The sequence below is a fragment of the Leptomonas pyrrhocoris genome, assembly GCF_001293395.1.
Source record: "Leptomonas pyrrhocoris isolate H10 chromosome Unknown, whole genome shotgun sequence".
NCBI classification, from domain to species: domain Eukaryota; phylum Euglenozoa; class Kinetoplastea; order Trypanosomatida; family Trypanosomatidae; genus Leptomonas; species Leptomonas pyrrhocoris.
The window spans coordinates 1,161,119-1,187,317 of record NW_015438359.1 but is presented as its reverse complement, the minus strand read 5'-3'; the positions used below and the strand labels follow the sequence as shown (position 1 = coordinate 1,187,317).

Sequence of the window (26,199 nt, the reverse complement as noted above, 5' to 3'; positions counted from 1 at the left end):
ATTAAACGTGTTGACTTCTTTCTCCTTTTCTTCCTGTGGCTTTTCCTTGTGCGTACTTCTTTCAGGGCTGTTTTTTGTTTGTTTGGCTCATCACATCATCCATTGTAGCGGCCGTTCATCCTCGAGGCCCACGCTGAGCTTTAACCCCGGTTACTACAGCAACAAGGAACCAGCGGCAGCGCATGGAGACGCAGCGAACGCAGCGGAGTCAGTGGGAGACCCGCATCATTCAAAACCTGCCGCTGCGACGACGATGTCTTTTCCTTTTTAATGAGAACTTTCTCTCTGTGTGTTTCAATCCGCGCGACTCGGCAGCGCGGGCGCGGACTGCCTCGACGGCCGCTCTCCTTCGACCTTTCATGCAGGTGTTCATGAAGTCTTCGCCACGTGAGGACGGCCTTCTGCGGGCCACACAGGGCATGTGCGAGTGTCTCACCACCGTCGCCGCGGCGTCGCCTTCACGCGGTAGTGGTGCGGCGTCCTCGCATGTGTGGGCGGGCTGGGAGGAGGGCCTGGAGGTGCTTCTTTCTTTTCTAGAGGAGCCGCGGGCGGTGTCCGGTAGGCCGAGTCCGGTGAGTCACGACGGCAGGATCGAGGCGAACCCCCAAACAAACGAGTCTGGCGCCGTGCGAGCTGCTCCCGCGCTTGCGGGTGTCTGCACCGCCGACACCACACACGAGACGGACGCGGAGGCGGCGGTACGTCAGCTGCTGTGTGACTTGGTCCGGCACCTCTACGACTGCGGAGCTGCTTTCTATGCTGCGGCGAAGGTGAAGGCTCGGGGGACAACCGCAGCAGCCGCAACACTCAAACGTCGACGAAAGGAGGAAACAGATTCCGTGACTGGTGTGGGAGGTACGGCTCAAAGGGCGGATGGCGCGGCTGATGTACCGCCGATGCGGGTAACGTGGAGCATCGCTGCGCCTGTTTCGATGCTTTTGCAGGAGCTTTACCAACGTGAATAGGCTGTCGTGTTGCCTAGGAGGAAGGCGGTGTGCTTCCTGCCTTTGAAAAATATCATCGCTGTTCCCGCACATCGTGTTAGACAGCGCTGGGAACCGATTATTATTAGTTTTTTTTTTTTTGGGGGGGGGGGTGGGGTGAGCGTGTATGTGCTCCGCGTTCTCTTGTACCATAAGTGTGAAAGAGGCCAAGGTACCGCGATCTGCTAGGTCAAACAGCATAGAACATAATGGTAATGATACTAATTCAGCAGGTGGTTCAACGGCAAGTCTCTGGGGTTTTTTTTTTCAAAGGAGAAAACAGTAAAGTGCGTGAGCAAGAGATGCACGCCACCGCGTTGCCTCTGAGAGGCGCGAAGATTTCTGCCGCTGTCGGCCGTACCTTTTTGGAGGGGTTCGAGGGAGGAGCTTGCAGATACAGTTTTCTCTCCTGTTTGTCGCAAAGCTCCACACACGCATTCTTCTTCCTCTCTCTCTCTCTTTCCTTGTCTCGCTCCGCTGTTAGATCATCACTTCTTTCTCCATTTCCATCTGGCTACCATAACGCTCTGGCAGGTTTCTGTTGTTTTCTGAAGGTGTCTGTGCCTTTTGTATGTGTATGTGTGTGTGTGTGTGTGACTCGTGGCAACACATAGGTGAGCCGCCCTAATTAACCCCCCTTTTTCAGTTTTGGAAGGTCAACTCCACACAAGTAGCCCGGCCCAATGCCCACCCCAACCGTGGAGGACGTCTTCGTCAGCTGCCTCTCCAGCAGTGTAACGCAAGGCATCCGCGCCGAACACATCATGCAGGCAACAAAAGCGTGGCTGACCCAACACGAGGTGCTGCGCTCCACCACTGCGGAGGACTTCTTTGCGCAGCCCGACACCTTTGGCTGGAGCGCCGCACGAGAGTTCTTATTGTATTGGATGGACGTGGTCACGGGGAAGTTTTTGAAGTTCGCGGCGAGCGAGTACGCGTACTTCCACCTCCCCGCAGAGGCAGACACGATGTGGCTCACCGTCAAGACCTCACAGCTCATTAAGCTGGAGCACCTGAAAAGTACGTTTCAGCAGCAGCTGCAGCGGCTATCCGCCACGGATGCCTCACTGCCGTGGCGGTGGGGGAATGATGTGGACACCGTGGCCATTCTGCACGCGTTGCTGTTTGTGCTCGTGTACTACGAGCGCACCGCTACCGCCGCCCGCGTCCTCGAGCCACTCTTCCTCGCCATCGTACGGGAGCAGGAGGAGATTTTCACCGTTGTACCGCAGCTGCTATCGTACTTCCTGCCGCACATGTCCTTCCAGAACATCGCCTTTCCTGACCGCATCGCACTGCTGAGCGACCAGCTTGCCCATCGCGGCTTTCAGTTCTCGGCGGGCTTCACCTTTGTGAACCCGAGCTCGGCGCCGCAGGTCGTGGACGTGGCGCCGATGAAGGTAGACGAGGTGCTGCGGCGCGTGCGAGAGGTCTCGGACACAACCGAGGTGCGCCTCCGCAGCCGCATCGAGCACGACAACGGCGACCTCACGGAGGAAGACGGCCTCAGCCTGAACAAGTATCTGAGCGCCATTGTGCGTGTATGTCGGCAGTACTATGTGCGCTGCAAACAGGCCTCCAAGAAGCAACGGAAGAATGGCGAGAAGTTGCTCAAGCTGATGCCGTCGGACGTACATCAAGTGATGAAAGAACTCCACTCGATGCTGCGCTTTGGACCTGTGTACAGCGCCCGGTTTCAGAACCTTGGTCTTTGGAAGGACATCTTGATGAGCAATGGGTGGGTGCCGCTGCAGGTCGTCGACGGGCAGCTCTCTCTGCTGCCGAACAGCGTCATGAAAGACTTGTCATCCAGCGAGCGGGGGGAAATCGTGGAGTCACTGCTGCGGCAACACGACAACTTCCAGCGCTACCAGGTGGACTTCTGCGCGGTGCGCGGCAGCGCCTTCCACGGGCAGCGGTGCGCACGCAGCGTCTACGGGCACGCCCTTTTAAACCCCCCGCTTTACCGCCACATCATCTGCCAGCCCGATTGCTTGTTACGGCCGAACGACGAGCTGGCCATCGCGAGCTTGCCGCTGTACGGGTGGGTGGCACTGTCTGCGAAGCCGCAGAAGTCACTCGACGAACACATGAGCATCTTACGCCTCTTCGACAACATCGCGTTTTGCGTTGTCATGCCCGCCGAGGCGATCGGGGCCTTCCGCGACTACGACGAGACGACGCCGCAGACGAAGAAGTACGACGAGAAGCTCCGCAAAAAAGTGGTGTACTTTGCGGAAGTCTATCTGCGTGCCTTAGCTCGCGACGGCGAGGCGACGGTGCTCGACATGGACGGCAGCGACCTCACCTTGTCGTCCCCCAGTGTGACCAGTCGGATGAGCTCCGCTGTCAGCAGCCTCAATTCCCGGACTACTCTTCCTCCTCTTCCACCAGCGTCAGCAGCGGCTACGCCAAGCACTGCACCAACCGCTCCTGGCAGTACGACGGAGGTGTACAGCAGCTTTCTGGGCGAGGCAAGCTCGAAAACGCAGCGTTGGTACGTGTTTCCGCAGTACTACGTGAAGACGCAGCCGAAAGGTGCCTCCGCATCTTCGTCACCATCACGGCCACCGGCGTCAACCGAGAAGAACAGCGCAGCCGCACCGCAGGACACCGTAGTGGACGTGCAGCTCGATGCGGTGCGCCGGCGCGCGCCACAGACGAGCTTCCACCTTGGCGTCCCCAAACTGTTCTTCACCGGTCGCCTCGCGGAGCTGCGCGAGCTGCGCCCCTCAGAAAGGAGTCGTCGCAACGCTGTGATCTCGCACGGCGCCGCGGACGAGGACCACGATGGCCGAATGGCGCACAACGGAAACAAAAATAGTGGCACGGACGGTGGGACAGTGACCAGCGAGGAGGGCCCGACCGAAGATGAGGACGACAACGAAGTGGTGGCGATGGGCGATGCACAACACGCAGACGATGTAAGAGAAGGCGGAGGCGCGCAGCTCGCGCGCTACCGTGGCACTCCGCGAGAGTTTGACGTGCCGACGGATGACGACGGCGACAGCGACAACGCCGTGCCGCCGACGCTCCCGCTGTGCGAGTACACCGTCGTCACCTCGCGTGCGCCGCCCTCGCTGCTGCCGTCCGTCGTTGTGCGCGCTAGATTTACAGAAGAAGAGGAGGAGGTGGTAGCCATTGGCAGCCAAGGAGCGGAGCGCGGCAGGGCGGCGATTCGCCTGTCTGCCCACGAGCCAGCCTCAGCGCTGTACCGCAGCTGCTTCCCCCCCTCCCGCATGCAGTCGATCTTCCGCGACTACGCCGACGACTTCCTCATCAAGGAGGAGGTGGTACACGCCGGCGACGCGGCGCTGGACACGATCGCGGACGCGGCGGAGTGGTCCCGTGCGGCGAACAGCCAAGACAATTCCAATTGGGGGCGGCGGCTGGGCCGGTGGGGCGTGCCGACACCGTTTCTGCCGCCGTCGCATACCAACGCCACCACCCACGCCGCCGCCGTGCCGCCAACAGACAGCAGCGGCGCGGCGGCGTCCAACGTGGCGTCGCTGCGCGAGGCGCTGGCGAAGTTCATCGCAAGTGATCAGTTGGCATGTGTGCTGGAGGTGCGGGTGACGAACGAGGAGGGAGTGCCAATAGACGGGAGCCGAAAGAGCATCGAGGAGCTGAAGCTATTCGCGAAGGAGCGGGCGCTGACCTACGCGAAGGTTGGCAAAGCGTCTTCGTGGGACCGCCGGCTTCAGCAGCAGCACCAGCAGCAGCGTGGGTCAGTGAGGGAGAAAGACAGCGCCACGAGTTCGCCCACGGAAAGCGGTGCCGATGAGTTGGGGGGTGTCGTTTCCTCGTGCGACAGCGGTCTTGTTGCTCTCGCACAGGCATCTTCACTGACAACGTATGCGTCCCCGTCTCCCGGACCGGGTGGCGGCCCCGCCAAGATCCTCGACCTGGAGTTGATGGAGTTCCGCAAGCGCGTGAGTTGGAGCGTGCGAGATCTGGAGCACATCCTCAACGAACTCCAGCTCTCCGCAAGCGACGTCCCGTACGCCACCCTTACCACCGCCCTCACCCGCGAGTGTGAAGACCGCAGTGCCAATTACGAGCTGTTGGAGTTCATCGGCGACGCAGTGATGGACTTCTTGGTGGTGGCGGATGCGTGCTTGCTGTCCCATGCCGCCTACCAGCGGCGGAGGGCAGCACTGTCCTTCGCAGAAGCCGCTGACGGGGCCGCAGAATCGTCGATGCCTTCCTTCTCGCTTAGCAAGTGGGCCCCCGAGGCGTCATGCGTGCCCCTACCGCCGAACTGCTGGGAGAGCAGCGCGCAGCCCTTGACGGCGGTGATGACGGACCGCGTCACGTCGGTGCTGTGCCGAAACCGCGTCATCGCGGAGTTGTTGCCGCCGACCGTGGCGCGGCACTTCAGCGAGGAGCACTACCCGAAGCTGGCCATGAAGGTGCGCGCCGACGTCTTCGAGGCGATCATCGGAGCCGCCTACCGCAGCGGCACCGGGCTGGACCGCCTGCGACTGCTGTTGCGCCGCCTCTTCTCCTTTCTCCCGGCAGCCACGCGAGCCGCCGCCGCCACAGGGGCGCCATGCCGGGCAGAGCTTCTGGCGGCGCTTCAGATGTGCCCCTACCTGCTCGAGGCAGACGCGTTGTGTGTGGAGAAGATGCTGAGTTACCGGACGAATGAACTGCTGGAGCTCGCGCCCGCCCTGCGCGAGGTGGACGGTGCGGCGGCTGCCACGATGATGGCGAAGGAGGCGGAGGCGAACACGCATCTCGTCTCCTCGCGACTACCGCGCATTCAGGCGAAGGAGTACGCCACGATGTTCACGACAGGCAGCGCGTACTCGTACCGCCGCCTTTTCTCCTTCGACACGGTGCGGGTGCACAACCGCATCCTGCACCTCTTCAGCGAGAAGAGCATCGGCTTCCTGAACGAGATCTTCACCAACACGATCCACCTTGTCCTCGACATCGACAAAGTCGCCCTCCTATCGTGGGGGCTGCTGCGGATTATGTGGGAGTGGTACACCGATCGCTACCGCTGCCCAGCTGGCCTGTTTGCCCTCGACTGCAGCGGGCGGACGATGGTGAACAAGGAGTTGAAATGGAAGGACTCCTGCCACATCCACTTTCCGCAGGTCACGGTGAGCGTGGAGACGTGGGACTCGTTGGTGACCGACATCCGCGACACGGTGGTGGCCGCCCTGGCTGAAAAGGAAGCCCGACTTCAGCAGACGTTCACCGCACACGCGCACGAGTACCGGCTGTGGCTGCGCAGGGGCGATGTGCTGAAGGCCGTCGAGGCCGTCGGTGGGCAGCCGCGACCGCACCTGTGGAGTTACTGCGACGCGGACTCCCTCTTTCACCTCTCCCGTACCTGTCGTGGGGTGCGGCAGTCGGTGCTGGAGCACGTGGCCTACGCCACCCACACCTTGGAGGGCATGGCGAAGTTCGCCGAGCTCTCCAGTGCGGACGACATCTTTATTGGCGACGGAAATGCAGAGGAGCTGGTCGTCGTGGAGCACCGGCCGACGCAGCACCGCTTGATTTTGCCGCTGCATTGGATCGCGCAGTGCAGCCAACGCCCACCGTGCGCGGTGTACAAGCCGAAGGAGACGTGGAATGACGTCATCGACCAGGGGCTTACGAAGAGCAAGAAGCTCCGACTGTACCTCAATGACAAGTGTGATACGATCTACGGGGTGGAGAGGCGGCCGTTGGTGCTGGACACACTTCTGCTGGCCCCGTCCTTCGCCTCTCCGCCTGCGTCCTCAACACAAGACTCGCGTACCAAGGTTTACGACAAGGACCGCAGCAATGGCGCACGCGGGCAGGCCGCCGCCACGCAGCAGCAGCAGCAACCACAGCCGCCACCACCACCCGAAAAGAACTTCGTGCTTTATCGGCCGCAGCGCTTTGACAGGCCCCCGGTGGAAACGACGGATCTCTTCTTGTTGCACCGCACCCGGCAAGACACGGCACGGCAGGAGGGCCAACACACGATACGCCGTGAGCAGAGCAAGCGCTTGCCTGGTGCGGAGGGCCGTTGCGGGGCGGCTCGCCACGTCGAGCCAACCGCGTCGACCCCCACCACGGAGGAGCCCCCGATTCGGCCGATGGAGAGGAGCGCAGACGAGTTTGGCGATGACTTCGCGGAGGGCTGGGTGGTGGAATGCGCTCACAGGTCTACGCTGACCCTGTCATCGCTGCGCACGAGCGAGTACCGCGGCACAGACGCGAGGACGTACACCTCGTGGGTCGACTGCGCGCCGCGGAGCACCGACACAACGACGCTACCACCACCGCTGCTGCTGCCACCGCTGGACGGCCACTCCGACATTCTCCCGTCCTTCGACGACATATACGAGCGCCGCGCCGTCCTGCCGGGGCAGCTGGAGGAGTTTGAGTGGGTGGCGTGGTTTAACTTCTTCAAGATGCGCTCGCGCGAGTACGTGATGCGGGACGACAAGGCGTCGACGATCCGGGTGTGGTCGCCGTCGTGGTGGGCCTTCAACCCCGCCCTGCAAACCGCCACCTTCTGCATCGCGACGGAGCCGGTGCTGCGTCTGCGAGGTGCGGACTCCTTAGCGATGGCGCTCGCCCCGGCGGCGCAGCTGGGCGGCGGTGGCGGGCTGGAGCGAGTGGCGCAGCTCTTCATGCCGCAAATCTCCACCCGCGGCAAGACGCCGGTGAAGGTGAAGGACAACCTCGTCTTTTTGCTCTTCCCGGACAAAACCGGCTCACTGGGAAACCTGCCGGTCAACGCCGCCCCTAACGCATCGCCCGCACCTCCTTCTGCCCGATCGCCGCCGACCCAAGGACAGCAAGAGACCAAGACAACAGCTCTCACGTCACTGGCCGCTCTCCCGGGAGAGCCGTCACGCACGGCTTTGGCGACCACCGCCACTACGCGCGTCACCTTCGGCGCACTGCCGAGCGTCGTTTCGTTGGCGGCGTGGATCGACACGCAAGCGAGCCCTCTCTCCCCCGCAGCGTGGCTGCGCCGTGCGGTGTCGTTTGTTTTCCGCGCCACCGCCGCTCGCACGGAGTTTGGGTGTGTCCCGCTGGTGCTCTGCGCTACCGCAACCGTGTACGCCGAAATGTGCCTTGGAGTGCGGCAGGAGAGCGCAGGAGAGCTGCACGACTGGCTGCCGTTTGTGCTCCCCTTGCAGGACACCAGCTACGTCGCGCAGTGGATGCAAGAAGCACGCAGCAGCCACCGCGGAGCGCCGCGTCACATCTTTGTGGTTACGCCCCCCACCACGGAAGGCAAAGCAGATGGTCCTGTGTTTACCCGAGCGGTGTTTGCGAAGGACGTGCAGACGTTCTACCAGATTTTACGCACACAGGTGAAGGAAAGCGCAGCGGCGCAGCACTTCTTCTACGTGCGCACGGACTGGGTGCGACGGGATGTGCAGGCAGCGCTGAGCCAGTCCGCACGGGCCATCTAACGGCGATTGGGCCAACGATTCTACTTAGGGATGCTTCCCCTTTCCTGCGCCGTGACACCACGGCGTCATTTTTCACTTTTAATACCATCACTTCACCGGTTTACAGAAGCTGAAGAAAAGCAGCTTCGCGATCATGCCAAATCACAGACATTCAATGACCGAGTGCTCTGCTATTCCCCCAATCTCCTCATCGTGATAATAATAGTAACAATAATAAAGGAGAAGGAACGGCTCGTGCACGCCGCGGCGCATGTCCTTTGGCAACCAGCAAACCTGTCCGCCACTCTCTCCTTTCTCCTCCCTCTCTACCGCCCTCTTAACGCCACGCAGACAACACCAACCCGAAACGCTTCGACCCTCCACTGCACGCATACGCCATCAACGCAGAGGCAACAACACCAACCTGCATACCTCTATACGTATATACGCATCTACACACATACATAGACCTGAAAAGATGCCGTCCCAAGCGCACGGATGGGCCGCTCTCACACCCAAGGCACGTCTGGAGCCCTTCCAGTTTGAGCGCCGCGACGTTGGCGACGAGGATGTGAGCATCAAGATCGCGTACTGCGGTGTGTGCCACAGTGACGTGCACCAGGCGCGGGGTGAATGGCCTGTCGCCATCTTCCCGATGGTGCCGGGTCACGAGATCGCGGGCCACGTGGCCATGGTGGGCCCGCTTGTCACCAAGTACAAGGTGGGCGACACCGTCGGCGTGGGCTGCATGGTGGACTCCTGCATGCAGTGCCGCCAGTGCGAGCGTGGCCTGGAGAATTACTGCTGCGGCGGCGCCTCCTTCACGTACAACAGTCTGGCGCAGGACAAGAAGACGCCGCTCTACGGCGGCTACGCCGATCACGTGGTAGTGCGGGAGCACTTCGTGCTGCGCATCCCCGACAACCTCGACCTCTGCCGCGCTACCCCGCTGCTGTGTGCCGGTGCGACGACTTACGCAGTGCTGAAGTACTGGGGCGTGACGCAGGGCACGCGTGTCGGGGTGGCGGGTCTGGGCGGCCTGGGCCACGTCGCGGTGCAGCTGGCGCACGCGATGGGGGCCGCGGTGACGGTGTTCACCCACTCTCCGAATAAGGTCGCGGCGGCTAAAAAGCTGGGGGCGGACCACTGGGTGAACACGACGAACGCGGAGGAGATGACGGCCGCGCGGGGCAAGCTGGACCTGATGGTGGACACGCTGGGCATCGCCCACGACCTCCACCCCCACCTGGGCGCCCTGGACATTGACGGCAAGCTGGCGCTGGTGGGCATCCCCGATCACGCGCACCCGGCCGTCAATACGAGCCTCCTCATCGCCTGCCGCCAGTGCGTCGGTGGCTCGCTCATCGCCGGGATCCCCGAGACGCAGGAGATGTTGGACTTTTGCGGCAAGCACAACATCACCGCCACGGTGGAGAAGATCAACATCGACTACGTCAATGAGGCGTACGAGCGCATACTGAAGAGCGACGTGCACTTCCGTTTCGTGATTGACCTTGCCTCTCTCACGACGGAGTAGGAGGTATTCTGCAAGGCACGAGCTTCCCTCTTTGTATCTACATAAACACGACAAGCACACACAGAAGCCTTTTCGTGCCAAACCACTCGGTTCCACGCACCGGGTCAAACAGTGTTTTTCATTTCTTTCTTTTTCTTTTCTTTTCTGTCTTCTCCACTTTTGCCAGTGTTTATTTTGTTATTTTATTATTTTTAAAGTGTCTTTCTTTGTAATGCGAGCGCAGACGACTTTCATTTGGAAGGTAATCGCGTTGTGCGGGTGAGGCATGACGAGGTTGGGAACAGCGGTGAAGTGTCCGTTGAGCTGCACAGGCCATACCTTGCTTTCTTATATGCGACGCAGATCGCTCACGTGCACTGCATCTCTGCTTTTCTCGCGGACTTCGCCTCTCTTCTTCTTTTATTTTTTTGTTTTTGATACCGACCTCACCTCATTTCAGTGGCCTTCTACACCTTCTTACATCCAAGCAGAAAAGTGTTGTGAAGTGTATCGCGTTGTTGTCTGCCACTCGTCGCGGTCGGCGTCGTGAGCATTTTCTCTCTAGTTGTTCCGTTTTGTTTTCTGAGAGCTTGCGCCAGGAAAAAATCGCCGGGAGATGAATCGAAAGCTTCATGTTGTATACTTTCCCTTTCTCCTTCTCTCCCCTCCAGTCGACCTTTTTCCAGGAAAGGCTGTTTTCTTTTTTCCCACCGTCCCGCCCCTTTTCCAACCCCACGAGGTGGAAATGCAGACGATCTGAGTCTGCAAGAAACTCCCTTTCGTAAAGTTCTAATTGGTTCAAAAATAGATATAAAAAGAAAATAACGCCGTCTACCCGTTAAGGAAAATGAAAACGATACAGGGATGTAACGACACTGTTTTGCACTGTTGTTCTTTCTCCTTTCTCCTTTCTTCCTTCCTTCCTGATCTGAGAGTAGTCGACTAGATTTTTTCCGTTCTCTTTTTCATTTCATGCAGCAGAAACAGAGCAGGCTTATTTCTGCTTGTATACGTGCGATGGGAATCTATAACAGACCACTGTATACGATTCTTTTCGTACACTAGTTTAACCTGTAACGCCTGCTTTCGCTTTCCATGTGCGATTTTGACCGTCCGCGCATGAAGCACGGCGGCATTTTTGTTTTTTGTCTTTTTCTTGTCCGTGTGTGTGTGTGTGTGTGGGGGGGGGTCTTTCTTTCTCTTCCGTTATTCTTCTTGATTTATTTCACTCGCCTATGATGCCTTTTTTCCCCTTCTGAATCCCATGGTCCTGGGAAGGAAGTCACCGCCTTGGTTCGGTGGGCGAGCACGGCTCTTCCTTCTCGCGTAGTCTTCTGTTTTTTTTTCTTTGATTATAGATTCTTATTCCCCTCTCTCTTTCTCTTTATTTGTTTATTTATTTATTTTTGATGGGCAACCACAGTTGATCAATGTATACTACTATCCAAGTGCCTTTGTTTTTTTGTCTTGTTTTCTGTTTTCTTTCCTGTCAGTGTCAAAGCAACGAAGTCATCGTCGTGTGAGAGCTGCCGTTCTCACACGCTTTTCGACTGTATCAGCCGCGCTCGAGCGCGCTCTCCCTGTTCGCCACGCGTGATCCATGTTGGTCATCGATGTACGCACGGGGGAGATTCTTTTTGGCCTGCTCAACAGCTTTTTAAGAGCGCGAGAAAGAAATAAAGAGAGAGAGCTCGTCTCGCGCGTCGGAGCGGTATCGTTTCTCGTCTTTCCTCTTCGCAAAGGAAGGGGAAAAAAGGTATCTGATGCGGGATGATTTACGGTCGTTTGCGGTCGCGACGTTGGCTTTTTACGAGGCGATCAGCACCATCGTATATCCAGATGGGCAGATCGTATTGGATGGACCCTATCTGACTCGTTCATCACTTTGGCAGCAGCAGCAGAAGAACGAAAACTGTTATGAGAGAAAGAAAAGAAGGGCGTTTCCTGTCCTTTGATAAACCTGGACGTTTGCTGAACTTCGACTCCTTTCTCTGTTGTCGTCGATTCAGCAGATGATTCTTCTCTTTTCTTTAGAAACGCATTGGTTTTCCCCTTGTTGCGGTGTGCACCAACTTGGAGTGAGGATGCCGCTGCTGCGTCCGCTTCGTCACGAAAAGCGCTGAGTTGTGGCGCATCCACTCTAGCGAAGTGGATACAAAGGACGAAGCAAAACGACGACATTTTTTTTTTTGGTCTCGTGTGCGTCTTTGTTTTCCATCCTTGTACTCTTCTCCTTCATCCTCTTGATCCGCCTCTTAACCCCCTCCTCTCCACTCCCCCTTTTCTATTTCATCGTACACACCGCGCCGCGACGATTGTTTCTCGCCGTTCCGCCAGTTTCGAAGTCCCTTCCGTTAGTCCCTCCTGCGCTGCTCTTCTCTGCGGGGTCCACCACGCACCTCTCCTCTCTCCCTATCACATCCCCAGCTGTTCCGCTCACGTCTGAGAACTCTACACCACGATGATGCGTCGCTTCACGTCTCGCATTGCGGCATTCGCAGCCGTGCCGGCGGTGCAGCAGACCCGCCAACTCCACTTCCCCATCTCCGCCCCGCCGATTGAGATCGACTACCTTGATAGCGATCCGCTGGAGTTTGCCGTGCGGACGGAGGCGCGCAAGTGGGGCTTTGACGACCTGCAGTACATGCGCGAGCTCGCCTTTGTGCGCATCAAGGAGAACCCTTCCATCGGTGACTTCCGCAGCATGACCCCCGAGGATCGCCGTCATATGTTCTGGGGTAGCGACCGCCAGGACTTCTTCCGTCACCTCACCTTTACGCTGACCGGCACCCCTGAGCACTTGTATCACCGCGGCTGGTAAGCGAGACAACCTCGCCTTCTCTTTTCTCTCCTTTTTTTTTCTTCTTTTCCTTTAGTCGGAGACGGTCTGTGTATGTCGAGGCGAATCCCTCCACGTTACGTCGGGTACGTGCTGGATAGCGATGGATATGTTTTTATTATTATTTATTTCTTTGTAGGACTTATTTCGCGCCCGTGTTTCCAACTCTCCCTCTATCCCTCTCTCCTGCTGCCCTCGTCTGATGCATGTTGAAGTTGGGAAGTCCTTTTCTTCTTTCTTTGGCATTTTCTTTTTTACCCGGAAAAGGCACGCCGCGGTTGCACTGAGGCGACGTGCGAGCTGACCAAAGACGTAGGCGGAGTGGGGCAATCAGTGAAGCACGAAGGAAGGTGAGAAGGCGAAGAAGACGATGGTGTTCAATAGCATTTTTTTTTTGTGGCATTTTTGTGGTTGACGGCGGCTGCCATGGCGCGCATGGACGATGGCGAACCAGCGTCTGGCCTGTGAGATATAAATATTTTTCCCTGTACCTTTGTCGTTGCCCGATAAAAGGCGTTGCGCGACACAACGCTTACGCAGTTGGAAGAAGGCGGGCGGTTCGCGTATTGCATGGCAGCCATAGAAGTCGTCATAGGGAAAACGGTTTTTTTAAAATTATTTCTAGTGGATCCACAAGCAACAAGAACGGCCCAAACAAGCATATATTATCTAATATTTATTTACTTGCTTTTCTCCTTCTCTTCTTATTCGTAAATGCATCATGTCTCTCCTATCATTACGAATGGGGGCGTGATCTGTGTGTTGGTGTTGATTTGTTCAGGGAATGCGCTGTGCTTTCTGTCGGAAAAAAAAACTGTAACTGAACGACAGCGTAAGGGAGAAGAAAAAACATGAAACGAACCTTTTCAAGTGCATCGCACCCAGCTCCTCCTCTTTGGGGAAAGACTGCGTCGAAATGAATGGTGGAAAGCCCATCCGACAATGTAGCTCTCTTCTTCGCTGTTTCTCTTCTTGGTGCTGCGTTGCGGCTCATGAAGCGATCTTCTGCGAAGACGGTGGCCTGTTTTTCAGCGTGCCTTTTTTTGTATCTGAAGAGAAATCGCTCTGGTCGTTATCTTTGTTTGGGATCGTCACATCTGACTTCGCTTTCAACGTAGGTGTGTGGTATTTTTCTGAGACGATGCCACCACACGCTGTAAGTGCGGCACTCCGCAACGAACCCATATGCTGCGCTACGTCGTGCATGTTTTTCTTTTCTCTTTCTTTTTCCTAGCAGCTACCCATTCCCGTCTCCCATGCTCCTTTCCACCTCTCTGACTACGCTTTACGATCACCGTTCCAAAAACGCGGTACATTCACGTTTACATCAACAACGCAAACAAGCGGACATGTCTGTCGAGCCATCAAGAAAGCGCCGTACATAGCCACCACGTAGTGACCGCTCTTCTTCGTCTTTTCGTTCTTGCTCTTTATGTCTTCTGCTCCCTACCTCATTTATACTTCTCGCTTTTCGTTTTTGTGGACTACCTCGGCCGTGAGCAGTCCGCCTAACAACTTCTCATTTGCTGCGGTTGCTCAGCAGTGTGTGTGTGTGTCTGTGTGATCGTGTGCGTGTGTGTGTGTGACTGCCTGTGGTGCCTGCACGCCCACGCCATCACCACGTTGTTGCATCCGAGGATCGGGGAATAACGAGTGCGACACGCGTCCCGTCGTAGCACCTTTTTTTTTTCTTCTCTGCTGCATGGGTTTGCTTCCAGAGAGCAGACCTTAGCGACCTTTCCTGATTCTCAAGAAGGAAACCTTCTTTAAAAATGATGTCGAGGGTACCCCGATGCGTTCGCCTTCTCGCGTTAGCGCTGGTGTTTGTCGCGCTCCTTGTTGATGCCGTGTGCGCGCTCACCGCCGCCACACACCATACCTTCGATGAAACGGACAAATGGACTGCTGCCGACCTCAGCGGCCTCAACGCCGCCAGCTCCGACAGCGCGTGCGCCAAGTGCTTCAACGGCGGTGTGTGGGACGGTGAACACTGCACCTGTCCTCTCTACTACACCTCCGCCAACTGCTCGCAGCGTCAGTGTCCGAACTCCGTCGGGGGTAAAGGCGCGCATCGCGTCCTCCCTGTAAACGAGGCCAACAAGTACTGCGATCACTGCGATCAGCATGACTTTAGAGGGATGAGCTGCCAGCTGTGTCAGAACAACGTGGCGTGTAGGCAGTACGCTGGTGCGAAGGCGGTGTGCGACAATTCCCTGGCCATCCGCGGCAACAACAAGCAGTTCCAGTGCACCTTACAAAACGACTTCTTCCTCCGACTTATGGGTGGGAAGCGGAACATCACGGCTGAAATACTGCTGAACTGCTCGACGCCGGACGGCTCGGCCTTCAGCAAGAACAACACCGGCGTGTGCAACATGGCCATCTACCGCATGGAACCGAACCACAGCTACATCGACCCCTTCTTCCGCTGCGACGCGCGACAGTGCACACAACGCTTCGGCGAGGCCCCCACCGACCCGGACTCGATGAACAACAACACACTGCGCCAGCGCTTCTTTCGAGCCGCCAAGACGTCGGGGCAGGTAGCCCTCGTCGTGGAGTGCGCCCTGCTCGCGCTGCTTGGTTGTTTCACTCACATTCTCGGCCCACGTCGGACCAAGACCATCACCATCCGCATGGCCTCTCTCATCACCGTGACGGTGCTGGTGTACATCGCGCTGATGATCCTCAGCATGGTGTCCTTCTCCACCGCGTTGCAGACTTCCATCTACGACTGCAAGAAGACGGAGTGCGCCTGCGCCGAGGACCCGCCGTCAGTCTACGATCCCATCTGCTCGCAGTCACGCGACGTGAAAGCAGTGTTGGCGGCCATCCAGAACAGCATCCGCCTCACCTGCGGCCAACACGCGTCGCAGTGCGAGCTGACGCTGTCCGATTTGGATATCGTCTTTCAAGCAGACTGCCGGGCCTCGGAGTGCGTCGACCCCGATCTCTTCCCCGACACACCGTCCGGCGGCGGCGATGACGACGGCGGTGGTGGCGTGAGCGTTCTCGCACGGCAGAATTTGGGCATATTGCTCTGCCTTCTGGTGCTACTCGTCGCCGGCGCGGTCGGCATCCATTACAAGTACACCCGCTCCATCTCCCACGAGCGGGGAAAGGAGTTTCTCGTGACCTTTCACGTCAGCACGCCCTACGATGAGGAGGGCAACACCACCACCACCACCACCACCGGTCGCTTCAATGGCCGCTCGATGGGCCGCACCGTGGTGGACGACAACAGCGTTTCGTTGCTGGGCGGCGGGCCGGCCGACACGAGAGCCAACGCTGCGGATAGCGGTCGTACGAACGACGATGAAGCGGAGGAGGGCACGGCGTTGCTGGGCGGCGGTGGGAGTGCGGACTCCACGCCGTCTGCGCCGCACGCGGAGCGCGTGGCGCTGCTGCCTCGTCGTGCCTCCTCTGCCACGCGGGGCAGCCGCCGCGCTGACAGCACCGTCTCCGTCCGCGCCAGCGTCTACGAGCAGGCCTCCGCGCTGACACCGGAGGAGTGCGCGCAGATCGACCGCCTGCGCCGCCTCACCGCCGCCCCGCTGGAACTGCGGGTGTCGGAGCTGCGGTACACGCTGAACACCCCCCTCTTTGGCGCTGCGGATGAGATGGCGCGTCGGGATATTCTGCACCGCATCAACTTCACGGTGCACTCCGGCGACGTTCTCGCCATCATGGGCCCGTCTGGCGCGGGCAAGACAACGCTGCTCGACCTGCTGTCCGCCCGAGCCAAGTCGGGCGTTGTGGGCGGCAGCATCGCGCTTAACGGAACGGCGATCCACACCACCGGCGCCCACGCAGCGCAGTACCGCAACATCGTCGGCTACGTCTCCCAGGAGGACACCCTGCTGCCCTCGCTGACGGTGGAGCAGACGATCTTCTACGCGGCAAAGCTGAAGCTGCCGACGGCGCTGTCGCCCAACACCGTGCGCCGCGTTGTGCGCCGAATCATCGAGACACTGAAGCTGCAGCACTGCGCGCAGACGCTGATCGGCGGCGACACAACACGCGGCATCAGCGGCGGCGAGAAGCGGCGCGTCTCCATCGCGGTCGAGTTGCTGGCCAACCCGCGCATTCTGTACCTGGACGAGCCGACGAGCGGCCTCGACACGGTCAGTGCGAAGCGCGTGATTGAAGCCGTGGTCGAGCTCGCCAAGGACTCACCAATGCGTGTCTACGCCCCGCACTACTTCGCCTTCCGGCCTATCGTCATCTTCAGCATTCACCAGCCCTCGCAGGAGATTTACGAGCTCTTCGACAAAGTCCTCCTGCTCTCGCGAGGCATGAGCATCTACTGCGGCTCCGCTGCCGCCGCCGCGGCCACCATCGAGCAACGCGTCACTGCCGCCTTCGGCCACACCCGCGATGTGCCGCGGAAGGAGTCACACAACAACCAGGCGGAGTACGTGATGAAGGTGGAGGAGATGCTCGACGATGCCGTCCGCGCAGAGCTGCAGGAGGAGGACGCGTTGGAAAACGCAACCAACAATGTCAACAATGAGAACGGACTGCGTGGTGCACAAGGGGGCGTGTCGCCAAACGCCGCGACGACGGTTCCGCCCTGTCGCACGCCTGGCTCCGCATCACCGCGCACCCCTTCCCGCTCAGCCAGCCGCACCGACCTCTACGCTGGTGACGTTGTGACGGGGGAGGACATCCTCTCCACGACCTTCGGCTTCCGCATGTACTACGCGAACACGTACCAGCAACTGCACCTGCTCATCTCCCGCTCCCTCACGTGCCTCGTCGGGTCTTTCCATTTGGTCATGTGCCACTCGGCCGTGGTGGCGTGCCTAGCCACCCTCATGTGCGTCCTGTACCACCAGCAGGCGCTGGACCTGCCCGGGTCGCTCAACCGCGCCGGTAGCGTTTCCTTCCTCTTGCTGGTCACGTCCTTCGTCTCGCTGAGCTGCCTAGAGCAGCTGATACTCGAGCGGAAGCTCTTCAACGTGGAGCGGGAGAACGGCTTCTACACGACGTGGCCCTACTTGATTTCGAAGATCGTCGTCGACATCATTCCACTGCGCATTGTCCCCGCCATGGTGCTCGCCTCCGTCATTTACTTCCCCATGGGCTTCCGCGTGGATGCTGGGATCCACTTCTTCTACTTCATCCTCATCATCGTGCTCTTCTCGATCTGCATTACGATGATGATCCTATGCATCGGCATCGTGAGCGGCTCCTTCGGCGCGGCCGCGCTGCTGAGCAGCGTCTTTATTCTGTGGAACTTCGTCTTCGGCGGTGCCTTGGTGCAGTCCGAGACAATCCCCACCTCGCTGCGGGCCTTCAAGTCCCTCTCGCCCTTCTTCTTAGCCTTCGAGCCACTGATGGTGAATGAGTTGAACGAGCAGCGCTGCGTCTTTTCGCCGACCGATGAGACCGGCAAGCAGTCCTCGGCCAGCATTGAGATTATGTGCCGACAGTACCTCGCCAATGTAGGGCTGAAGCCGGAGCGGTTTAACGCGGACGTGATGCAGCTGGCGGTGTACTGCTTGTTCTTCGTGGGTCTTGCGTGGGTGCTGCTCTCCACGTGCTCGAAGCTGGTGCGCTAAACGCCTTGGTGCAGTACGTTGCGTGTCCTCTTCCGTTTCTATTTTCGGTTTCATTTGCTTCTGGACGATGATGGGTCCAACGAGGGAGAAAGGGAAGTGAAAAGGCACGCATTACCGGCGGGCTTCGAGGGAGCTTCTTGTTGTGGGGTCCGTGATAGGCCGAAAGAAACTCATCAATGCATCTTCTTTTGCATTGTAGTTGTTGCGCCGGAACTGTTCGCTAGTTTGCGCTTGCGCTGTTAGTATTAGTATTGCTCTTCCAGCACATTCGCGGGTGTTTATACACTCGTTCTTTGGGTCTTATTATTATTATTATTATTTTTATTCCTGAGAGTATTGTTGCTACTATTTCTTTTGTTGCTTAGAGTGCCTGCCCTCTCCAAATGTGTGTGTCTATCTCTCTGTCTCTCCTTCGTTTGTCAGTGTTTGCATTATGCTGTTATTTGTTGCTGCACTCGTTTCGCAGAGGTTCGCTGTCCCCTGGTTGTACAAGACAACGTCAAGAGCAGAAAAATATTTGCTTTTGATGGCGCACAACGCGTGTGTGCGAGCAGCATCGGTTGCAGGCGTAAGTGGTTAAAGAGCCACGTCAACACCGACGACAAAGGAAATCCTTGATACGGCTCTCAAGATGTGTAATGCATCGGTGAGTGCGTTGGGGCAGCGGGGCAGAGGAAGATTACCTTCCCACGCAGGCGTCCCCTTAATCGGTTGGTGGGAAAGAGAGCGATTGCGAATGACGCATCTCATTTGCACTTGCGAGGAGCCGCGTCTACTACTGTTATTATTATTATTATTATTATTATTAGTATGATTTCTCTAACTCTCGTCTTCTTCATTTCTTCTTCATTTCTAATGTTGACGATGGTGTTCGTCAACTGGGTGATCATTTCAATAGTCAAGGGCGACAACAAAAGAGCGCGTCTTTTGTGTTCCGCTATCCCGACAACACCGCCTCTCAGCGGATACGAGGAGAGCGAGGGAAGCACGAAAGAGTCTCCTCACACCATCCCTTTACGTCCCACTGCAATCACGACGAGCTGCAGCGGAAGAGACGCGTTGGCCCCAACCCACTGAACCACACAAACGAGAGCAACAATAGTACACACACACACACCGTCATGTCGAACCCAATTGATGAGCAAGTCTTCGCTGCGGCGCTGAGCAACGAGTACCAATGGCGGAATCTGTATTTGAAGGAGTTCGGCTGCTGCACCTACGCCCCACCCATCCCAAAAGATCCCACCACTACGGCAGACGGCATCTACCCTTTACGGCGGCAGGTGGCGCAGCTGGCCCAGCCTTTTAGCGAGAGCGACTCCGACGACTTCAGTGACGGCGACGAGGAGCACCGGGCGAGCCTGTCCCTCATGTCCCCAAACGCAACTGGGAAGGATGCCAGCTTTCAGTCCGGCAGCCCCAACGGCTCCTCCGGCACGCACACCCGCGGCACCGTGGGCGATCAATTCTTCTTGTTAGACCTATTTACGCGTCGTAGCTCCACAACACCCCAGCAACAGCAGCAGCAGCAACAACGGGGATCTTCCAAACGCTCCAACGGTAGTCGACGCCCCATCCGCGGGGCGGCTCTGCGCAAGGACGACTTCTTCGACGTCAACGACGCCTTCTCCACAAAGTTTTTTGGTTTTCTGTGGAAGCACGAAGACGACGACTTTGATGGGGTTGCGGGGGATAGCGACGACGGGGAAGCGGGGGAGTTGGACGGCAACCCAAACACCGGACCCCTTGGCGGTACCTCTGGCAGCAGTCGCATCGCCGACGACACCCTCAACAGCAACGGTAACGCGCTTCTCGCATCTCGACGACGTCGCGCGCTGCCGCAGTCGAGCGCGCTGGACAGCACCGGGCATGACCCACACAACGCATCTGGCCGGCTCACCCTCGGCCGCTACCCGTTCCTCGCGTCCATGCCGCGCACTGACTTCAACGACAACCCGCACGGCGTGCACGACGCCATCGTGCGCCTGCACCACGAGACGTGGACGATGCTGATGGACAACCGGCTCATGGCGTGGCTGCACCGGCAGACGGTGGATCACTATCAAAGCGCTACGCAGCTGCGTCAGCGCCTCCTCGACGTCGTCGCCCGCGGGCCCTCGTTCGTTTCCGCCTCCGCCTTCGCCACACCGACCGCCTCCCCGAAGCGGGGCGTCTCCATCGAGAACAGCAGTTTTGCATTTTCCTCCTCACCCGCGCGCACGCAGGAAGAGGCGCTGCAGTGCACCCTGGAAAGCTTCTCGCCGTTTTTTGTGGTGATCGCACCGGCGGCGGCGGTGCAGCGCGCCAAGGACCAATTTCAAGCCGCGCGACGGGCGCAGCTGCGTGGGGGCAGTCGCGCCGCCAAGACGGCGCCGGCGGATATGGTGGGCCTGCCTTTGTACAGCCAATACGGGACGTGGCGGGAGGCCTACGAGCACCGCCAGCGCTGGAGCACGGCGCCATTTTCCTTCTTTCTCCTGCATGACCACAGCTACAACTACGCCCAGGTAACGGCGATCTTTGTCCAGATGCATCTCCTGTACGTCCACGCGCATACCCACACTCGCCTCTGCGCGCAGACGAAGGCGGAGTCGATGTCGCTGCAGGACGCAAGCCAGCTGCTCACCACCGCCCGCAACATGAGCCGCGTTGTGGAGCTGCAGCGCTCCATGTGCCCGCTGACCGCGATGCAGGAGATGACGGAGAACATCATCTTGGCCTTCGAGCAAAGCTCCTCCCGGGCGACGCTGACGATGCTGCGGCGTGTCTTGGACTTCTTGACCGACACCGCGTTGGACGTGGTCACGGCATACCGGTTTATCAGCCGAGAGGCGCTGCTGCGTCAGAGCGGGTTTGACCTGCCCGGGATGGAGGTGCAAAACGCCGGCGCTCCTGCGGCGTCCTCCACACCGCGCTCGACGGCCGCAACAACGCCGTTTGATTCAAAGGAAACAACACAGAAAAACCTCCACGACACGGACGACGACGACGGGGTGGCGAGCACAAATGCAGAGCTGGATGGCCCCAATAACGACGAGACCCGATTCACGGGGTCAACGGGCACGGGGCAGAGCAGAACGGCGCAGGAAGACGATGGGCAACGGCTTTTCAAGCAAGACGAGCTCGTCACCTCAGCACTGTCGCCGGCCGCGATACCGGCCGGCTTCTTGGAGCCGCAACGCGTCACGGAGAAGGACGTGAATGACCTGTTTGAGCTGGTCTACTGGTTCGTGGACACCGCCACCGCGAACACCAACGTGCCGGTCGACCAGGAGTTGCTCTGTCCGACTTTCAGCGTCGATGAGGGGAACGTCAGTGCAGGCAACGTGGCCGGTGCAGATGGCAAAGGCACCCGCTCTCCCCCTCCTGCCTCTTCCGCGCAGCGGCCCTCCACCATCCTGCAGCGTCCAGCGTCACCGTCACCGTCACCCAGCGAGGGGCGCTACCTTCCGGGGAAGGAGCCGTTGTACAACGCAGTCGCGTCGTTTGTGGAGGCGGTGGAGCTGCTCGAGGCACACCGCAAGCCGCTCTGGATGCAGCGCAGTTCTCTCGTGCGGGGCCAGTCGCAGTCGCAGAACAAAAAGGCCCACTTGGTGGCCTTCCCGCGGGCTGATTCCTCGCGCACCTCGTTGAGCGCTACGGCCACGGCGTCCGCCTCGCCGATGCTGTCGGCCGACTCCTTCACCGGTCTCGCCACACCGCTCGTGGTGCTCACGACGTACCTCCGTCTGCACGGCGGGCAGTGGCTAAAGCAGCTGTGCAACCGCGTCTTCGACACCCTGCGCAAGCAAAGCGTACTGCTGTACGTAAACACGATTGATTTGGATGCCATGTGGGGGCGCCTGCAGGACCCAGCACCGTCATCGGCAGAGGAGCGGCGTGCGTCGACAGCGGCAACGACGCTTCCCGCAGCCGGGCGAGCAGCAGCAGCGGCGGCGGCAGCGGCAACGAATAGCAACACCTCCACGGCAACGCCATCACCGCCACCTGGACGGGGCCGGGGCAACGCTCGCCGGCTTCCCAGAACGTCCTTCACGGTCCCTGCCGCCGCCGTGGCAGCGTCGTCGTCCTCACCGGCTCCCCGGGTCGACACCGGGTCTGACATGGAGGCGGCGCGACAGGAGTTCTTGGAGGGCTTGGGGCACTTCGAGGCTGTCATCTGCCAAGACATCCTCTACGCCATCACGGAGTTCTTTGAGGCACTGCATGGTAAGCGCTCGGCTGGGCGGCTGCCGCACGGTATCTCCGTTCTCCTCACCCAGTTTGTCACAACGGTGCACCTCTTCCTGTTGGAGGGCAGCGGCAGCGGGGGCGTTGGGGCCGGCGTGTTCAGCACGGGAGGTGCGAATGACACCCGCCAGCACCACGGCTACCGCAGCAGCGGAGTCCCGGCGGCGGGCGGGTACGGGACCGGCAAAAAGCCCACCGGTCCGCAAGGGGGCAATCGCACGAGCACCACCGATGTCTCACCGGTCCGGCAGGTGGAGGAGCGACTGCGAGTGTGTAAGCAGCGCTACCACGCCAACCTGCGTCGCCGCCAGGCGGACTCCACCGATCCTTTCCGATCTGTTACATCCGCCAACAGCGCCGGCGGCAGCGGAAACCGACAGGCACAGCAGAAAGCAGAGCGCGCCTCTCCGGCCGCGGCGGCGGTGTCACTGAAGCGGCTGATTCAAACCATCGAGCACCACCGTCTCGCAAAGTTTATCCTCTTTGACTGCTGGATCCTGCCCGCGCTGAACAACGCCGTAGCGCTGGGCTACCTCGCTCCCGACTCCCCGCTGCACCTGCGCTGGAACGTCGACGCCCTGGCACGCTACCTGAAAGTGTTGCTGCACGCCCCCTTCGTGGAGCAGGACAGGATGTCCTTTTCGAGTTTGGCAGCGCAAGCGCCGCGGAGGTTGAGCAACAGCAGCAAACCGACGGACAGCTCGGGTGGCGGAGGTGGGAAGCAGAAGGCCAGCTCCTATTCCCGGGCATCGCGTCGCAAGGCGAGCAAGTCGGCGGACAGTCGTGTGCGGCCGACAAACGTGCTGACCCTGCCGCCGTACCTCACCGGCATTTACGACGTCGCCACCGGAGCGCTGGTGCGACTGAAGGCGATGGCGTCGCCCCCGACCACGCCAGCACTCGCGGACACGAGCCTGAAGTTCCTCCCCCGCAGCTCGGTTGTCGGCAGGCAGGCGAGATTATCCTCCAAGCTGAGTCTCGATGCACCGGAGCCGCTCAGCGCAGGGGGCGGCCGGCCGTCCTTTGTGCTCCACCGCGGCGACGCGGCTGACCTGGTCGGTTCGGACGACCGGCTTCCAGGGTGGGGCCAGCCGAGGCAGCCCGTCTTTGAGGCCTTCCCCGCCGACACGAACCGCGACGTCGCCTTCAAGGAACCACCGATCTCTCCGCTGAATCCATTTGCTGGCGGACCGCCACAGCTGGCGGCGGGTGCGCCGCTCACCTTCTCCGACGTCGCAGAGGCCCCGGTGTGCGACGGCGATGGCGGTCGTGTGGGCTCCGCCCCGACGGAGCGGCAGACGTTGCCGCCGATAGCGGCGACTGCCGGGGGTCGGGTTGGGAGTGGCGGGAGTAAGAGTGGCGGCCGGCCGGCCGAGTTCACCGCCGCTGGCGATGGCGAGGCTCTGCAGTCGCCGGTGCGCCGTCCACGCTCCCTCTCCCGTCTGAATCAACGTGTCGCATCGATCTCCTTTGTTGGTAATATGCGGGCGGACTCCCTCCCCTCCGTGGCGAGCGGGAGCGGGGTGGGCGAAGACCCCGTCGTGGCGGCCCTCGCGCAGCAGCAGCAGCACCCCTACGTCGTGGTGAGCGACGCGGGTTGGTTGGACATCTCTCCCGTCATGCAGTTTCTGAATGAGGAGCTCGGCCTCACGTGCAGCGATCCGGAGGGCGAGCGGGATATGGAGGGCAGCGGTCGCGATTCGAACATCGGAGGTGCGAGTGAGACGTCCTCAAAAGCCAGAGCAGCAGCCACCATGGCGACGGGGCTGCGTCTACCCTCCGTCGAGGGCAACTCCTTCACCTCGGCGGCCGTTCAACAGGCGATAACGGAGGGCCTCTCTGCGGTGCAGGCGCTGAACCTCTTCTGCAAAGTGACCGCCGCGGACGAGAGCGAAAACGTCGTCGTGGCGGAGTTCGACGTGCTGCCGACGATGGCGGCGGGCTGCATCGAGAAGCTCTACGATGTCGTTACGGGAACGCACCCGATGGTGGCGCGTGCGCTGCAGACGGGCGCATTCAACTTCACCCGACGCGATGGGCACACGACCCCGCCCGGCGCTACGGGGTTTTCTTCGCTCTTCTCCGCGTGCCTCAACGGGGTGCTGCTGCACCCCCGCACCGCCTCGCACGTCATGCAGAACATCTTTGAGAACAGCCCCGCCTTTGGGCAGGTGCTGATGCGGCCGGTGGCGGAGGGCACGGCGCTGGAGCTGCTGAGCAGCCTCGTCTCGCGACAGGGAGAGACGCCGATGGTCGACGTCAATTCGATTGTGCCGCTGCTGCAAATGAACCCGAGCAGCGCCCCTCCGCTCAAAGGTGCCATCGGCATCAGCAACAACGGCATCGTTGGTGGGGGTGGGGGTGCCCTTCTGCTCCGCAACGGCGGCAGCAACGCCCCCGCGATGACCACCGGAAATGCCCTGACCGCCACCATCACCACGACGACCACCATCGCTGCCGCTACCGCTGCCTTGGCGCATCACTGGGAGAATGAGTCACGCCGGCTGCTGCGCCAATTCACATTCCTTACCAACGGCTTCGCCGACTCGCAGCGGCCGGTGCCGTTAGTCCCCGGCATTCGCCGCCCTGTTGGCCCGGCGCACCCGATCCACATGATCCGTGCCGGGGCGGAGCGCATTACTGTTGACATGGAGGCCGCCGCCGTACCCATCGTCTTTGATCCGTGGTGGCGTGCCATGGTCGTCGCTCTGAGCGTGAAGGCGGCGAACATGTTTGACGAGTGCCGCGAGGATCATACCGCAGCCTTTCTGAATACCGTGCACGAGAGCGTGGAGGCGGCGAAGCACACGCACCGACAGGCGACGACGCACTTCATTGTGACAAAAGGCAAGGCGATTGATGAGAAGGGTGGTGAAGGGGTGGTGGACGTGAAGCACACGTCCGCCAACGCGGCACGGCGTACGCGCATCAACGTGACGGCATCTTTTCGGCGCGGCCGCGACACGCGAAGAAGCAAAGGAAACGTGGCAAGCTCTACGAGGTCGCGGAAGAAGTCAGTCGTCAGGCGTCCGCTCAAGCCCAACTCGGCGGCGTCAACGTCGAGAGCTGCGGCGAGTTGAACCCCGCTCACGGTTCTCTTCCCATCGTAGCTGTTGTTGTTCTTGGTCGCTTTTACGGGTTTTTTTTGTAGCATGAATTCCACTTCAAGTTTTTTCCTTGCGCCTTTTAGTCCCGTGTTATGTAGCTATAGCTGTCATTGCTTGCGTATTGGAATCTCTTTTTCTTTTTTTCTCTCTCTTAATGAGGCGTGAGCGAGAGGATCTCCATGTTATTATCCATGTAAATTACGAAGAGTGCGTACTGTGTGTGTGTATGCGACGTCTCCTGTTTCCCTTTCTCATGTTGCACAACACATTTTCTACCATGTTTCTACTCAGGAAACCGCTGTTGTTGGAACCTCGCACACGCACACACATGCATGAGCGTTTTGAAGTGCAAACTGAAACACGAAACACATTTTATTGTTGTGGTTCTCTGACTCGCGGGAAGGTGCAGTTTCCCGCAATGGAGCTGACGCGCGGCTGCCGAATTGGGGCGCGTACGGAGAGGAGCTTGCGTGCGGGCTGAGCTCTGTCGTTCCTCCCCCCGCCCCTCTTCTCTTTGGCGTTTTCGCTCACATGAACTCCGCCTAAACGGCGCACGTGCGGAT

At 59.6% G+C, this 26,199-nt stretch overlaps 5 protein-coding genes across 9 annotated transcripts; all 5 read left to right on the top strand.

Moving 5' to 3' along the window:
* Nucleotides 1-64: 64 nt before the first annotated feature.
* Nucleotides 65-8,401, top strand: ABB37_02194 (dicer-like protein; the record flags this gene model as incomplete). Of its 2 annotated transcripts, none has more annotated exons than XM_015799052.1 (1): nt 65-8,401. In XM_015799052.1, exon 1 carries the CDS (start codon nt 1,667-1,669, stop codon nt 8,399-8,401), a length of 6,735 nt encoding a protein of 2,244 aa, XP_015662530.1. In that variant the 5' UTR covers nt 65-1,666. The 2 variants fall into 2 exon arrangements, with proteins under 2 accessions (XP_015662530.1, XP_015662529.1); XM_015799051.1 differs by having other exon boundaries at nt 1,467-8,401.
* A 329-nt stretch (nt 8,402-8,730) lies between these two features.
* ABB37_02193 (putative NADP-dependent alcohol dehydrogenase) lies at nt 8,731-9,917 on the top strand (the record flags this gene model as incomplete). The annotated part of the gene is made up of 1 exon (XM_015799050.1): nt 8,731-9,917. Exon 1 carries the CDS (start codon nt 8,859-8,861, stop codon nt 9,915-9,917), a length of 1,059 nt encoding a protein of 352 aa, XP_015662528.1. The 5' UTR covers nt 8,731-8,858.
* Nucleotides 9,918-12,232: 2,315 nt separating this feature from the next.
* ABB37_02192 (putative mitochondrial cytochrome oxidase subunit X (COXX)) lies at nt 12,233-12,717 on the top strand (the record flags this gene model as incomplete). Of its 3 annotated transcripts, none has more annotated exons than XM_015799049.1 (1): nt 12,233-12,717. In XM_015799049.1, exon 1 carries the CDS (start codon nt 12,358-12,360, stop codon nt 12,715-12,717), a length of 360 nt encoding a protein of 119 aa, XP_015662527.1. In that variant the 5' UTR covers nt 12,233-12,357. The 3 variants fall into 3 exon arrangements, with proteins under 3 accessions (XP_015662527.1, XP_015662526.1, XP_015662525.1); XM_015799048.1 differs by having other exon boundaries at nt 12,241-12,717; XM_015799047.1 differs by having other exon boundaries at nt 12,254-12,717.
* Nucleotides 12,718-14,078: 1,361 nt separating this feature from the next.
* On the top strand, nt 14,079-18,299 carry ABB37_02191 (putative ATP-binding cassette protein subfamily G member 5; the record flags this gene model as incomplete). The annotated part of the gene is made up of 1 exon (XM_015799046.1): nt 14,079-18,299. The coding sequence occupies exon 1, from the start codon at nt 14,508-14,510 to the stop codon at nt 18,297-18,299; it is 3,792 nt and encodes a 1,263-aa protein (XP_015662524.1). The 5' UTR covers nt 14,079-14,507.
* Nucleotides 18,300-19,196: 897 nt separating this feature from the next.
* On the top strand, nt 19,197-25,609 carry ABB37_02190 (hypothetical protein; the record flags this gene model as incomplete). 2 transcript variants are annotated; one of them, XM_015799045.1, is made up of 1 exon in its annotated part: nt 19,197-25,609. In XM_015799045.1, exon 1 carries the CDS (start codon nt 19,421-19,423, stop codon nt 25,607-25,609), a length of 6,189 nt encoding a protein of 2,062 aa, XP_015662523.1. In that variant the 5' UTR covers nt 19,197-19,420. The 2 variants fall into 2 exon arrangements, with proteins under 2 accessions (XP_015662523.1, XP_015662522.1); XM_015799044.1 differs by having other exon boundaries at nt 19,202-25,609.
* Between the last annotated feature and the right edge of the window lie 590 nt (nt 25,610-26,199).